The sequence below is a fragment of the Spermophilus citellus genome (genome assembly GCF_964194105.1).
Source record: "Spermophilus citellus genome assembly, chromosome: 10".
Classification (NCBI taxonomy): Eukaryota; Metazoa; Chordata; class Mammalia; order Rodentia; family Sciuridae; genus Spermophilus; species Spermophilus citellus.
In genome coordinates this window covers 54,513,134-54,526,848 of record NC_138197.1, presented here as the reverse complement: position 1 = coordinate 54,526,848, position 13,715 = coordinate 54,513,134, and the positions used below count along the sequence as shown (strand labels likewise).

At 36.1% G+C, this 13,715-nt stretch overlaps 1 protein-coding gene across 1 annotated transcript in view; it reads left to right on the top strand.

The window, feature by feature from the left end:
* The window catches only part of OVCH1 (ovochymase 1), a gene marked incomplete at both ends in the record, with an annotated part of 55,241 nt that overhangs the window by 10,370 nt on the left and 31,156 nt on the right, over positions 1-13,715 (top strand). The window contains 2 exon segments of the mRNA XM_081310810.1: positions 822-909; positions 13,241-13,374. Coding sequence (XP_081166936.1) covers positions 822-909; positions 13,241-13,374 — 222 coding nt within the window.

Here is a 13,715-nt window from a genome sequence, read left to right as displayed (position 1 = left end):
ATAATAGGCCACTGACTCTGAGCAAAGTTCTCCTCTACATTGGTTTTAAGTAGAAATCATAATGTGTAATTTTTTAAAGTCACATTATCACAGTTTTCACTGAAATAATTGTTAGTAAAGGTATTCTTCTACCATCTATATATTTGGACTGGGGCCAATCCCTTTCAGAAGTGAGTCCAGGGTGGAACAAAAGGGCCTGAATTCTGTCCAAGGTGTGGATAGAAGACAGAGACAAGAGGGCGTGCATAGTTCTAATGATCTAGATAGGAAATGGAATTGGAGGAAATCATTAGAAGAAAGCAAATGCAATCATATCATATTCATAATTGAATTTTACTTCCATTTCTAAACTTTAAATGCCTCAATGGTTTTATACTGAGTGCTTCCAACAGTTAAAACCTGACATTTGCATCTCAATTTTGAGTAAATGAATTTTGAGTAAATGCCATTACAAAAAGCTGCATGTATTTGTACAGTGTTACTTTACTGTTACCTGGAACATTCTAGAAGAGATACCTAGGATATTCTAGAAGAGATAAGTGAAAACTATATTAGACTCATATAATATAAATTTGATAGCCTCAGTGTGACTCATAATTTGAGAAAATTGTGTAAGTTTTGAATCTGAAGAACTCTGTTAAAGAACATATGATTCAAAAATTTTATTAAAGACTGTTTATAATATGATGTCTAGATTATATCCATTAAGGACATGTTTTCCTAAATGTAACTAATATACATTGTATAGCTCCAGGATGAGATCTATACACTTTTGAAATGTTGTCAAGAAAATAATCCACTTCTTTTACATTTTCTTAAAGATTGTAAACCTCAGGGAATAGTATTATTTGGAGAGAGTGGGGAGATTCAATACCCCTATTCCAAAGAACACAACTATTCTCATAATAGGTATGTATCTTAAGTATGAATGATTCTTGGGTTTTCCTCCTCACATAAGACAATTTTATTCTTTTTAGGTTTTTATTCTTTTAGATATACATGGCAGTATAGTATATTTTGATATATTTATACAAACATGGAGTATATCTTATTCTAATTGGGAACCTCTTGTTGTTGTACATAATGTCACAATTCATTAATTTAAATGACTATATTTTGGCAAGTTTGTCTAGCATCTCCAATTATTTATCTGATTATATTAAAAGTATATATTTCATCTGTTGTTTTCTGGTTGGCAAATATCTACTAATTGGCATTTTAGAGTCATTAATATAAATCGTCACTCCAAATAGTGTTAAGACCAAAACTTGCCTAAACTGATGAGTTCAAACATCGAATATTAAAATCATCTGGTGTGAGATTGCTATGCAAACTTAGTGATTAATCCTGGCATGCCTATTTCTTTAATCATAGTAATATTTTAAGTATCACCTAGAAAATGGAACATAGTTTATGATATATAAGTGGCAGTATATTTCAATTTTATTTTTCCCTACCTGTCTTGTTCCTCTATATGGATAAGGATGTCTTTAAACTTTAGAAATCAATTCTTTGCATGTATCTCATTTTCTTAAGTGACCTAAATTCATTTTTTTTGGCATCATTTTTTTATTGGTTGTTCACAACATTACAAAGCTCTTGACATATCATATTTCATACATTAGATTGAAGTGGGTTATGAACCCCCAATTTTACCCCAAATGCAGATTGCAGAATCACGTTGGTTACACATCCACAATTTTACATAATGCCCTATTAGAAATTGTTGTATTCTGCTACCTTTCCTATCCCCTACTATCCCCCCTCCACTTCCCTCAAATCTTCTCTCTCTACCCCATCTACTGTAATTCATTTCTTTCCTTCTTTATTTTCCCATTCCCCTCACAACCTCTTATATGTAATTTTGTATAGCGATGAGGGTCTCCCTTCATTTCCATGCAATTTCCCTTTTCTCTCCCTTTCCCTCCCATCTCATGTCTCTGTTTAATGTTAATCTTTTCTTCCTGCTCTTCTTCCCTGCTCTGTTCATAGTTGCTCTCATTATATCAAAGAAGACATTTGGTATTTGTTTTTTAGGGATTGGCTAGCTTCACTAAGCATAATCTGCTCTAGTGCCATCCATTTCCCTGAAAATTCCATGATTTTGTCATTTTTTAGTGCTGCGTAATATTCCATGGTGTATAAATGCCACATTTTTTTATCCATTCATCTATTGAAGGGCATCTGGGTTGGTTCCACAGTCTAGCTATTGTGAATTGTGCTGCTATGAACATCGATGTGGCAGTATCCCTGTAGCATGCTCTTTTAAGGTCTTCAGGGAATAGTCCGAGAAGGGCAATAGCAGGGTCAAATGGTGGTTCCATTCCCAGCTTTCCCAGGAATCTCCATACTGCTTTCCAAATTGGCCGCACCAATTTGCAGTCCCACCAGCAATGTACAAGTGTACCCTTTTCTCCACATCCTCGCCAGCACTTGTTGTTTGCCTTCATAGTGGCTGCCAATCTTACTGGAGTGAGATGGTATCTTAGGGTGGTTTTGATTTGCATTTCTCTGACTGCTAGAGATGGTGAGCATTTTTTCATGTACTTGTTGATTGATTGTATATCCTCCTCTGAGAAGTGTCTGTTCAGGTCCTTGGCCCATTTGTTGATTGGGTTATTTGTTATCTTATTGTCTAATTTTTTGAGTTCTTTGTATACTCTGGATATTAGGGCTCTATCTGAAGTGTGAGGAGTAAAAATTTGTTCCCAGGATGTAGGCTCCCTATTTACCTCTCTTATTGTTTCTCTTGCTGAGAAAAAACTTTTTAGTTTAAGTAAGTCCCATTTGTTGATTCTTGTTATTAACTCTTGTGCTATGGGTGTCCTATATAAGGAATTTGGAGCCCGACCCCACAATATGTAGATCTGAGCCAACTTTTTCTTCTATCAGACGCAGAGTCTCTGATTTGATATCAAGCTCCGTGATCCATTTTGAGTTAACTTTTGTGCATGGCGAGAGAAAGGGATTCAGTTTCATTTTGTTGCATATGGATTTCCAGTTTTCCCAACTCCATTTATTAAAGATGCTATCCTTCCTCCATTGCATGCTTTTAGCCCCTTTATCAAATATAAGATAGTTGTAATTTTGTGGATTAGTCTCTGTGTCCTCTATTCTATACCATTGGTCCACCTGCCTGTTTTGGTACCAGTACCATGCTGTTTTTGTCACTATTGCTCTGTAATATAGTTTGAAATCTGGTATCGCTATACCCCCTGATTCACACTTCCTGCTTAGAATTGCTTTTGCTATTCTGGGTCTTTTATTTTTCCCTATGAATTTCATGATTGCTTTATCAATTTCTACAAGATATGCCTTTGGGATTTTGATTGGCATTGCATTAAACCTATAAAGAACTTTTGGTAATATTGCCATTTTGATAATGTTAGTTCTGCCTATCCATGAACAGGGTATATTTTTCCATCTTCTAAGATCTTCTTCTACTTCTCTCTTTAGGGTTCTGTAGTTTTCATTGTATAAATCTTTCACCTCTTTTGTTAGGCTGATTCCCAAGTATTTTATTTTTTTTTGAGGATATTGTGAATGGAGTGTTTTTCCTCATTCCCGTTTCAGAAGTTTTGTCGCTGATATACAGAAATGCCTTTGATTTATGCGTGTTGATTTTATATCCTGCCACTTTGCTGAATTCATTTATTAGTTCTAGTAGTTTCTTTGTAGACCCTTTTGGGTCTTCTAGGTATAGAATCATGTCATCTGCAAATAGTGATAATTTAAGTTCTTCTTTTCCTATTTTTATGCCTTTAATTTCTTTTGTCTGTCTAATTGCTCTGGCTAGCATTTCAAGGACTAAATTAAATAGAAGTGGTGAGAGAGGGCATGCCTGTCTTGTTCCAGATTTTAGAGGGAATGCCTTCAACTTTTCTCCATTCAGAATAATGCTAGCCTGAGACTTAGCATAGATAGCTTTTACAATGTCAAGGTAAGTTCCTGTTATCCCTAGTTTTTCTAATGTTTTGAACATAAAGGGATGCTGTACTTTGTCGAATGCTTTTTCTGCATCAATCGAGATGATCATATGGTTCTTATCTTTAAGTCTATTGATGTGGTGAATAACATTTATTGATTTCCGTATATTGAACCATCCTTGCATCCCAGGGATGAATCCTACTTGATCATGGTGCACAATTTTTTTGATGTGTTTTTGTATTCGATTCGCCAGAATTTTATTGAGGATTTTTGCATCTAAGTTCATTAGAGATTTTGGTCTGTAGTTTTCTTTCTTTGAGGTGTCTTTGTCTGGTTTCGGAATCAGGGTGATGTTGGCCTCATAGAATGAATTTGGAAGAGCTCCCTCTTTTTCTATTTCCTGAAATAACTTGAAAAGTATTGGTATTAATTCTTCTTTAAAGGTTTTGTAAAACTCCGCTGTATACCCATCCGGTCCTGGGCTTTTCTTGGTTGGTAGTCTTTTGATTGCTTCTTCAATTTCATCCATTGATATTGGTCTGTTTAAATTGTGTGTATCCTCCTGACTCAGTCTGTGCAAATCATATGACTTAAGAAATTTATCGATGTCTTCACTATCTTCTATTTTATTGGAATATAGGTTTTCAAAATAATTTCTAATTGTCTTCTGTATTTCTGTAGCATCTGTTGTGATATTGCCTTTTTCATCCCGTATGTTAGTAATTTGAGTTCTCTCTCTTCTTCTCTTCGTTAACATGGCTAAAGGTCTGTCGATCTTATTTATTTTTTTGAAGAACCAACTTTTAGTTTTGTTAATTTTTTCAGTAGTTTCTTTTGTTTCAATTTCATTGATTTCCGCTCTGATTTTAATTATTTCTTGCTTTCTGCTACAGTTGCTATTGTTTTGCTCTTCCTTTTCTTGGGCTTTGAGATGAAGTGTGAGCTCATTTATTTGTTGGTTTTTTTTCTTTTTTTGAGGAATGACCTCCAATGCGATGTATTTCCCTCTTAAAACTGCTTTCATTGTTTCCCATAGATTGAGATATGTTGTGTCTGTATTTTCATTTATCTCTAAGAATTTTTTGATTTCCTCCTTTATGTCTTCTGTAACCCATTGATCATTCAGTAACATATTGTTCATTTTCCATGTGATGTAGGATTTTTCCTTCCTTCTTTTATCATTGATTTCCAGTTTCATTCCATTATGATCAGATAAAATGCATGATATTATCTCCACCCCTTTATATTTACTGAGGGTTGCCCTATGGCATAATATATGGTCTATTTTTGAGAAGGATCCATGTGCTGCTGAGAAAAAAAGTATATCCATTTGATGATGGTTGATATATTCTATATATGTCAGTTAAGTCTAGGTTATTGATTGTGGTATTGAGTTCTATAGTTTCTTTATTCTACTTTTGTTTGGAGGATCTGTCCAATGGTGAGAGAGGTGTGTTGAAGTCACCCATAATTATTGTGTTGTGGTCTATTTGATTCTTGAACTTGAGGAGAATTTGTTTTATGAATGTCGCAGCACCATTATTTGGTGCATAAGTATTGATAATTGTTGTGTCTTGTTGGTGAATGGTTCCTTTTAACAGTATATAATGTCCTTCCTTATCCCTTTTGATTACCTTAGTCTTGAAGTCGATTTTATTCAATATGAGGATGGCCACCCCTGCTTGCTTACGAGGACCGTGTGCGTGGTATATTTTTTCCCATCCTTTCACCTTCAGCCTGTGTATGTCTTTTCCAATCAGATGTGTCTCCTGGAGGCAGCATATTGTTGGATTTGTTTTTTTAATCCATGATACCAGCCTATGTCGCTTTGTTGGAGAGTTTAAGCCATTAACATTTAGAGTTACTATTGATATATGGTTTGTACTTCCAGCCATGTTTGATTATTTATCCTTTTTTAAAAAAATTTAGTTTGTTTCTCCATGATTATCTTTCCCCTCGCCCTCTGTCTTTACCGAGGCACTTCCCAATGATGGTTTTGGTTATTGTTTTTCATTTCTTCCTCGTGTAGTGTTTTGCTCAAAATGCTTTGCAATGCTGGTTTTCTGGCTGCAAATTCTTTTAACTTTTGTTTATCATGAAAGATCTTTATTTCGTTGTCATACCTGAAGCTTAATTTTGCTGGATACAGAATTCTTGGTTGGCATCCATTGTCTTTCAGTGTTTGAAATACATTGTTCCATGACCTTCTTGCTTTCAGCGTCTGTAATAAAAAATCCATTGTTAACCTTATTGGTTTACCCTGAATGTAATCTGCCTCCTTTCTCTTGTAGCTTTTAATATTTTCTCTTTGTTCTGTATATTGGATATCTTTATAACAATGTGTCTTGGCATTGGTCTACTGTGATTTTGTGTGCTCGGTGTCCTGTATGCATCTTCAATTTTTATATCTGTTTCCTTTTTTATTTCTGGAAAGTTTTCTGTAATTATTTCATTCAGCAGGTTACTCATTCCCTTGGTTTGAATCTCTGTACCTTCTTCTATCCCGATGACTCGTAAGTTTGGTTTTTTTATGTTATCCCATAACTCTTGGATGTTTTTCTCATGATTTTTTACCAGACTTTCTCAGTTGGCTAGACTCTTTTCAATATGATATATTTTGTCTTCATAATCTGACGTTCTGGCTTCTACTTGCTCCACTCTGTTAGTGATACTCTCAATTGAGTTTTTAATTTGGTTTATCGTTTCCTTCATTTCTAGAATTATTGTTTGATTATTTTTTATAATCTCTATCTCCTGATAAAGATGCTTAACTTCTTCCTTTATCTGTTTATGTAATTCATTCTCAATGTGTTCTTTCACTGCTTGAATTTGCTGTCTCGTATCCTCTTTAAGGTTCCATTCCATCTGTCTAAGGTATTCCTTGAGTTTTTTATATGACCATTTTTCTGATGACTCTAGGTCCTCCTGAATATTTAGGCTGTCCTGCATTGTTTGTACTCCTTTTCTTCCTTGCTTTTTCAAGCTGCTCATGTTACTTCTTGTTCTGTTTGACTGCTGAGTTACTGTTTACTCCTATAAATTTATTTGATGCTTGGGAGGAAAGGTATTAGAAGGGAAGGGAAGAAGTCACTAAAGAGAATGAGAGTAAGCAGGTAGAATTCAAGGAAGGGGGAATAAGAAAATTGAAAAGAAATAAAAAGACAAAAGAAGGAAAAAAAATAGGAAATAAAAAAAGAAAAAATAAAAAATAATAATAATTAAAAAATTAAAATTAAAATTAGAAGAAAAAAATTTTTAAAAAAATTGAAAAAAAAATTTAAAAAACAAGAAAGAAACATGAAAATGAAAGAAAAAACCCAAATCAAAAAAAAAAAAAAAACTAATAAATGCAGTCTTAGAGTTTGATTAACTTCCCTTCCAGTAGGTGGCGCTGTGCCTACCAGGCCAAGTTTCTCCTGTCAGTACGCAGGAACCAATCACTGTGCAGCAGCTTCTCCTCCCAGACTTGGCGAGTCTCCAATCCTGAGTGCCAGGGGACTCCTCTTGTGTCTAGTCACTTCACACTTTTCCTCTAGCCAGGCCCCTCTCACGGGTGCCGCTCACCACAATACTGGCTACACGCCAGGTCTTCTGCTCCCGGGAGCCCTGTTTTCATGAACGACTGGGCACACTCTTCCTGTTTGCCATTCCCTCAGACCCTAAGTTTGTAGAGCTTGGGGCTGAGAATCCTCAGAGAATCTTACTTGCCCTCCGGTAGCCACGCCCCCAGTAGCTGGTGCAAGAGACCTCAGTTGTCAGCACTGGTGGGAGCGGTAGCCGGGAGTTCTGTGCCGCAGGTCCCTCGCCAGGTCTGATTCCCTCGGTCTGGCTATCGTGCTCACGGGAGAGCTGGGAGGGGCCCTTAAGGTTTCCCCGATGTGTGGAGAGGGAAGGCTAGGGGATTACACACCTGTAGCCGCAGGTTTCAATGAAGTTATCTCCTCCGCCGCAGTCTGATGACGTCAGTTCTCTGCCATGGTGGTATCTCTTGCAAATGGCGACAGTTCGTTTCCCTTTGCCGGGTGACCAATGCAATGGGTGGGTCCTTACTGTCTCTCCCAAGCCCCGTTTCAAACCTGTGGCCACTACCTATGAAGGCTTGGTTGGCATTTACCTCCGTAGGATCAGAAGGGCTGACCAGTTGTTTCAGCCGGATGGATTAGTGCTGAGTCACAGCTGTTTGTCTGGGGGAAGCAGGCAAATGGGAGCTTGAATTCAGCAGATCCGGGCTCAGTGTGTGTTCTGAGAGGCCCAGACTGTTCGCCCCATATCCACATCAGCTCAGCATTGCCTAGTGATCCTGAGAAAACAGAATTTAGATTGTTTACGACTCCCTATGCCCGCACAGTTGAAGAGGTCAGAGACTTGATCTCTCTGTGCCCGCCGCCATGTTGGAAAAATCCTAAATTCATTTTTAAAATTGTATGATGTTTTGTAGAGTATACAAAGGTAGATGACAGTTCTATGCATTTATAATCTGGTAGGAAGAGAAAGCTTGACAAAAACTACACTACACTTAAAAAAGGGATAAAATAAGCTGTAATACTTATTCATATTGTGCCATAAATAAGTTGGTCCTATGAACAATGGAGGCTGATTTTTCAGGGTGTGTTTTGCAAGGAGTGTGTGTGCAGACTGGGATGGGAAAGAATGCCTTAGTTGTAAGGGGTGGCATTGAAACTAGATGTTAAAGAATAGCTGTGGTTCTATAGCTGTGAGGTCCTTTGTAGATCTAAGACCTAAGATTTCAAGAGATGGACACAAGGAATGAGGTCTTCTCAAGCAAAGAAAATTTTGTATAAGCAATGTCAAGGAGGTGGGAAAGGTCAGGGTTGTTTGGGTTATGATTATCCTAGTGTGACTGAGAGCTACATGAATGGGAACTGGGGTAGCAGGAGATGAGGATTGACGCACTGGTCAGGACTTAATTATACAAGAACTTAAATTCTGTGCAAAGGAAGTTTAGACTTATGCCAGAGGCCTTGGGAGACTAAAATGATGAAAGGAGTATTATTTTCAAAAATTAAGATGCATAAAAGTATTTACACATAGAATGGGGAAAATGTGGCTTAACTGCTGCCCACATTTAAAAGGCTTAAAGGTCTAAAATGACTTTTTCCTGAGTCATCCTTGAGATGAGAAGAGGCCAGTAAGTTTTTGCTATCTGTGCTTAATCTATTGGAAGAGTGATTTCTAAGAACAAGAAAGAGTTCTATTTTATTAGAATCTCAGACAAGGCTTCTAGGTACCCTCTTTAAACAGGGACATTAATAAGCTAGAATTCATCAGAAGGATAATAACTGATATGTAATATTTTGTGTCTGGTGTTGGAGATTGAACCCAAGGGCTTGTGCCCGCTAGGCAAGTTTTCTACCACTGAGCTGTATCCCCATTCCCAAGGAAATAAATTTAAAGTGTTTTAAGAGTTATGGTTGAAGAAACTAGAGGTATTTTTGAATCAAAGAAGACAGGAGGAAAAAGGAACTTCCTGATTTATCTGAGAATCTTTAAAAAAAAAAACTTGTACTGACTAACTACAAAGGATTTCTGGGTAGAAGTCAGAAGATAGATTTTTAACCCAATATTAAGGACTTTTTAATTTGAGAGAGTGAAGTTTGGTCTGCCTCAGGTGTAATGAATGTCCTTGATAAGCGGGGTATTTGAGCAAGCTATTTGTATATTGGGAAAGAGACACGCAGAGGATAGTCCACGTGCTCTCAAACACAGCAATTCAGGTATTTCAGAGTTCTCTGCAATGGAGTTTCAAGAAAATATCAAAGTGAGTTCAGAGAAGTGTCATTACCTTGGAAATTCAAAATTTGAGAGCTGAGTCAGCTCTTGACTCGTAGGATCAGAAGGCATATTTTAAGAGATTATTAAAGATTTTCTATCTCAAATAACCATTAGGTTTTTATGAAATCTTACAGTGTACCAGACATTGTTCTAAGTGCTAGAAAGATAGCAGTGAATCAAACACAAACACTGTCTTTGTGTAGGGCAAGTTAGAAGGTGGTAATAGAGTCATAAAAAGAAAATTACCTGGGGCTGGGGTTGGTGGCTCAGAGGTAGACACTCATCTAGCATGCATGAAGTACTGGATTTATTCCTCAGCACCACATAAAAATAAAATAAAGGTACTGTGTCCACCTACAACTAAAAAAAAAAAAAAACTTTAAAAAACAGTTACCTGTAATAGTAGAAGGTGGAAAATGCTGCACAGAAAAAAAATTTATAAGCATGGTAGAGAGTGATGGAGTATGCAAAATTTGAGTGGTTGACCATAAAGATAATACTTTAAAACAGATTTAGAAAAGGGGAGGGAAGGAACCATATGGTCATCGTGGAAAGGAACACTCCAGGTAGGAGAAGTGGTAGGTGTGAGGCAAGAATACAAGTGGTATTTTGTGGATCAGCAACAAGACCAGAGAGCTAGAGCTGAGTGAGAAAGGCAGCGGCCAGATTGTTTTGGCCTCATTGGACCTATAAAGAACTTTGGGTTTTACTGAGATGGAGAACAATTGAAGGGTTTGAGCAGAGGAAAATAGTCTGACATTTTAAAAGGATCACTTTGGTTATTGTGTTGAAAATGAACTGTAGACAGGAGAGATCAAAAAAATAGTAGTTACTACAGTAGTCCAGATAAGAGATGATGACTTTGACTAGATTTGTAGCAACAGAAGTGGAGACAAGTGATAGAGTCACAGGATTTGGTGAAGAGTTGACAGTTTGGGTTTGGGGAGAGGGAGAGAGTCCTGGTGAATGACTTGGTGTTTTAAACTGGCCTACTGAAAGAATGGAACTTCCACTGTCTGGTGAAGAAGATAGGACAGTGATTTTTAGATAGTAGGGTCAATAAAAGTGTTTTGTTTGGAGAGATAACTGTATTTATGGGCAGAAGAGAGAGTAAGAGTCAGAAAACATAGAAATGTGAAACAAGTCTCATGAGAACACAGCTAATAAGTTTGGTTTAGAAAGGAGGAGGAATAAATCCTTTCCTGGTAAAGCAGCAGAAGTTAATCTACAGGAAAGATGAATTGATACCAGATGTCTTAGTAATCATACAAAATTTCAGTTGCTTCAAGTTTAGAGAATGAAGTTGAGATCAAATAGTAAGGATTATATTTGAGAGTTTATAGGAGTTAATGTGAATTTGTACTGTAGTTTCAATAAATCTAAGGGAATTTTTTTTCAAAATACATTGTTTTATGTACCACCAATACGGAAAACACCATACCCAAGATAGGCCCATATAAATTGAGAAGATGGAAGGATATCCCTTCACTAAATAGCTATAAAAGTATAAACCCACCCATGTGGAAAGTTATGTGCCCCAACCTTGGCCCTGGAAAGGGAGGTGGAAAAATCTTCCCTGAAAATCTGTATCACTAGCTAATATTCATGAAGGTCACAGTTGAAATTACCACCAAAAGTATAGTTCAAGTCATATCAAGCAGAAAAACTTGGCAGTACAGAGTTGATAGAACCTCCAGGTGATTGACAGAAGTCAATGTAAGTCCTTCCTGGAAGAACTTTCAGTCCAGCCCTAGGGAAATTCTAAGACTTTGTTGTACAGAAGCATTCTAATTTCAAAATGTTAAAATATGAAAAGACGTGTCTTGAAAATAAGGTATAAGACCAATTTGCATAGTTAGTGATTTTTCTAGCATACTAGGCAGGATTGAATTGTGAAATGGTCTTGTAAATTCCAAATGGCACTAATTAGGAAATGGTAAAAAAAAAAAAAAAAAAAAAAAAAAAAAAGAGGAGGAGGAGGAGCAGGGAGTTGTATATTCCCTTCAAGCCTGTCTTTATTCTGATAGGAGATAGCAAGAATTTCAGAAATGGCAGAGAGATGGCACCCAGGTTGTCCTCTTTCCTCCATACCCATGGCAGAGTTTGCATTTCTCAGAGCCTAGGACACTGTCTATCGATCATAATTGATGATTGATAGATGTTTGAGTGAATATATTGATGATTTTGGCATTTCTCTCTTGCTTGACCTCAGAATCCTCCTAAATACAACAGTTGCTGATAGTAAATCAAGGTTGGCATGTTATTTGAACCCTATTTTCCATCTAAGACATTTTGAGGCAGAAAATAATTTGAAAACAGAAGAAAGTACTGGTCCTTTGAAGTCATGACACCTGAACTATAGCTCCTATTATATAAGAGATTCATTGAGTCTTTTAGTATCAATGCCAGTTTTCTCATTTGAAATAGGGATAGTAATTTCTCTCCTGTGTTCTCAGAGGGGTATAATGAGTCTCAAAAAGGATGATAGATGCACAGTGCTTTTTCAATTGAAGAGCTTAGAAAAGCGAGCTTTATAATATTTTAGGTAGCTTATTGCTTTTTAAATGGAAGTTCTTAAAAAGTGATTTTAATACTATTTTAGGTTACCTATTTTATATCTATATTCAGAATGATGGATTTGAATAGAAAGATTAATTTGAAGAGTTTCTGGTTAAGAGGAAGTTGTTTGGCAAGAAGAATTATTAGTGTCTGGCTTTTAGAAATTGGGCATAAAAGAATTCGATTGCTCCTACAGTCCTGAACATTTATTACCTAGAGAGCAGTGGGCTATTAACGTCTAAGGTTGTTGATGAAGACTGCCACACTTCAGAAAGAAGTTCATTCTGACATGTTAGATTCCAAATAATTTTGCATTCAGATGATTGTGACATATGGAAGAAGTTGAGATTTGTGGTTCAATGGGATTTTTTTCTTAAATAGTATAAATTCATATGAGGAAAATAAAGGTGAAATGTTATGTGATAGATTATGTAAGGCTACTTTGAAAATGTTTAGACATGTTTCTAAAGATGTTAGTGAAAGGTCACATCTGACCTGATTTGGGAGTTAGATGACATTACAACCCTGGGGACTGACTTAGCATGACCTGATTTGGCTGGTAGAGGTAACATGTGCTGCACAGTTAATCCATAATTCATGAGAATTCATTGTCCATAGTTCAACTTCTAGGTGAATATTATGAATTTTAACTAGACTAATGATGACCTAGAAAAATCTGAGAAGTTTTCTTCAGTTTATAGACGAAAATTCTAGCACTTTTTAACTAAATAAAATTTAAACATTGGCTTCTGGCCATTTCCTAATTAGTACTTATGTATTTGTTGGAGAAATGTTAGCAATTTGGTCATAAACATATTTCTGCCATATAAGGAATTTGTTGTTTTTTGCATTCTAATATTCTGCAAAATTTTACTATTGGTAAAGTGTAAACTAATGCATGAAACTTAGATCTTATTTTCAAACTTGCATTAATTTTATTTTTTTCCTGCTCTTACCCCAGTTTATGTGTCTGGAAAATAATGGTACCAGAAGATAAAATTATCCTGATAAAATTTACAAGCCTAGATATAGAAAATCGAGCTGGATGTGATCATGACTACATATCTTTACAATCAAGTGATGAAGCAATTATTAGTATGTTATTTATCATTTTAGAGTACGTTAAAAAAGAGAAATTCTATAGCTCAAGTGAGATTTCTGCACCTGGGATAATTGTTTTATCTTGCATACTGTGCTCTTCTAAAAGGGATGGGTGCGGGAGGTTGTAAGAATAGAAACAATAGCATATTATCTGAGCATTTTCTTCATTGTTTTTCTAAATCAGACACCAAATATCTCATTCCTTTCTCAGATTTAATAACATTACTGAATAAAATTGATGTCACAATTGCCAGAAAACCTCCATTTCAAGGAAAGGTTAATATTTTCATTTTTAATCACAAAAGTGGGTATATGTTTAGTAAATTTGGTATATA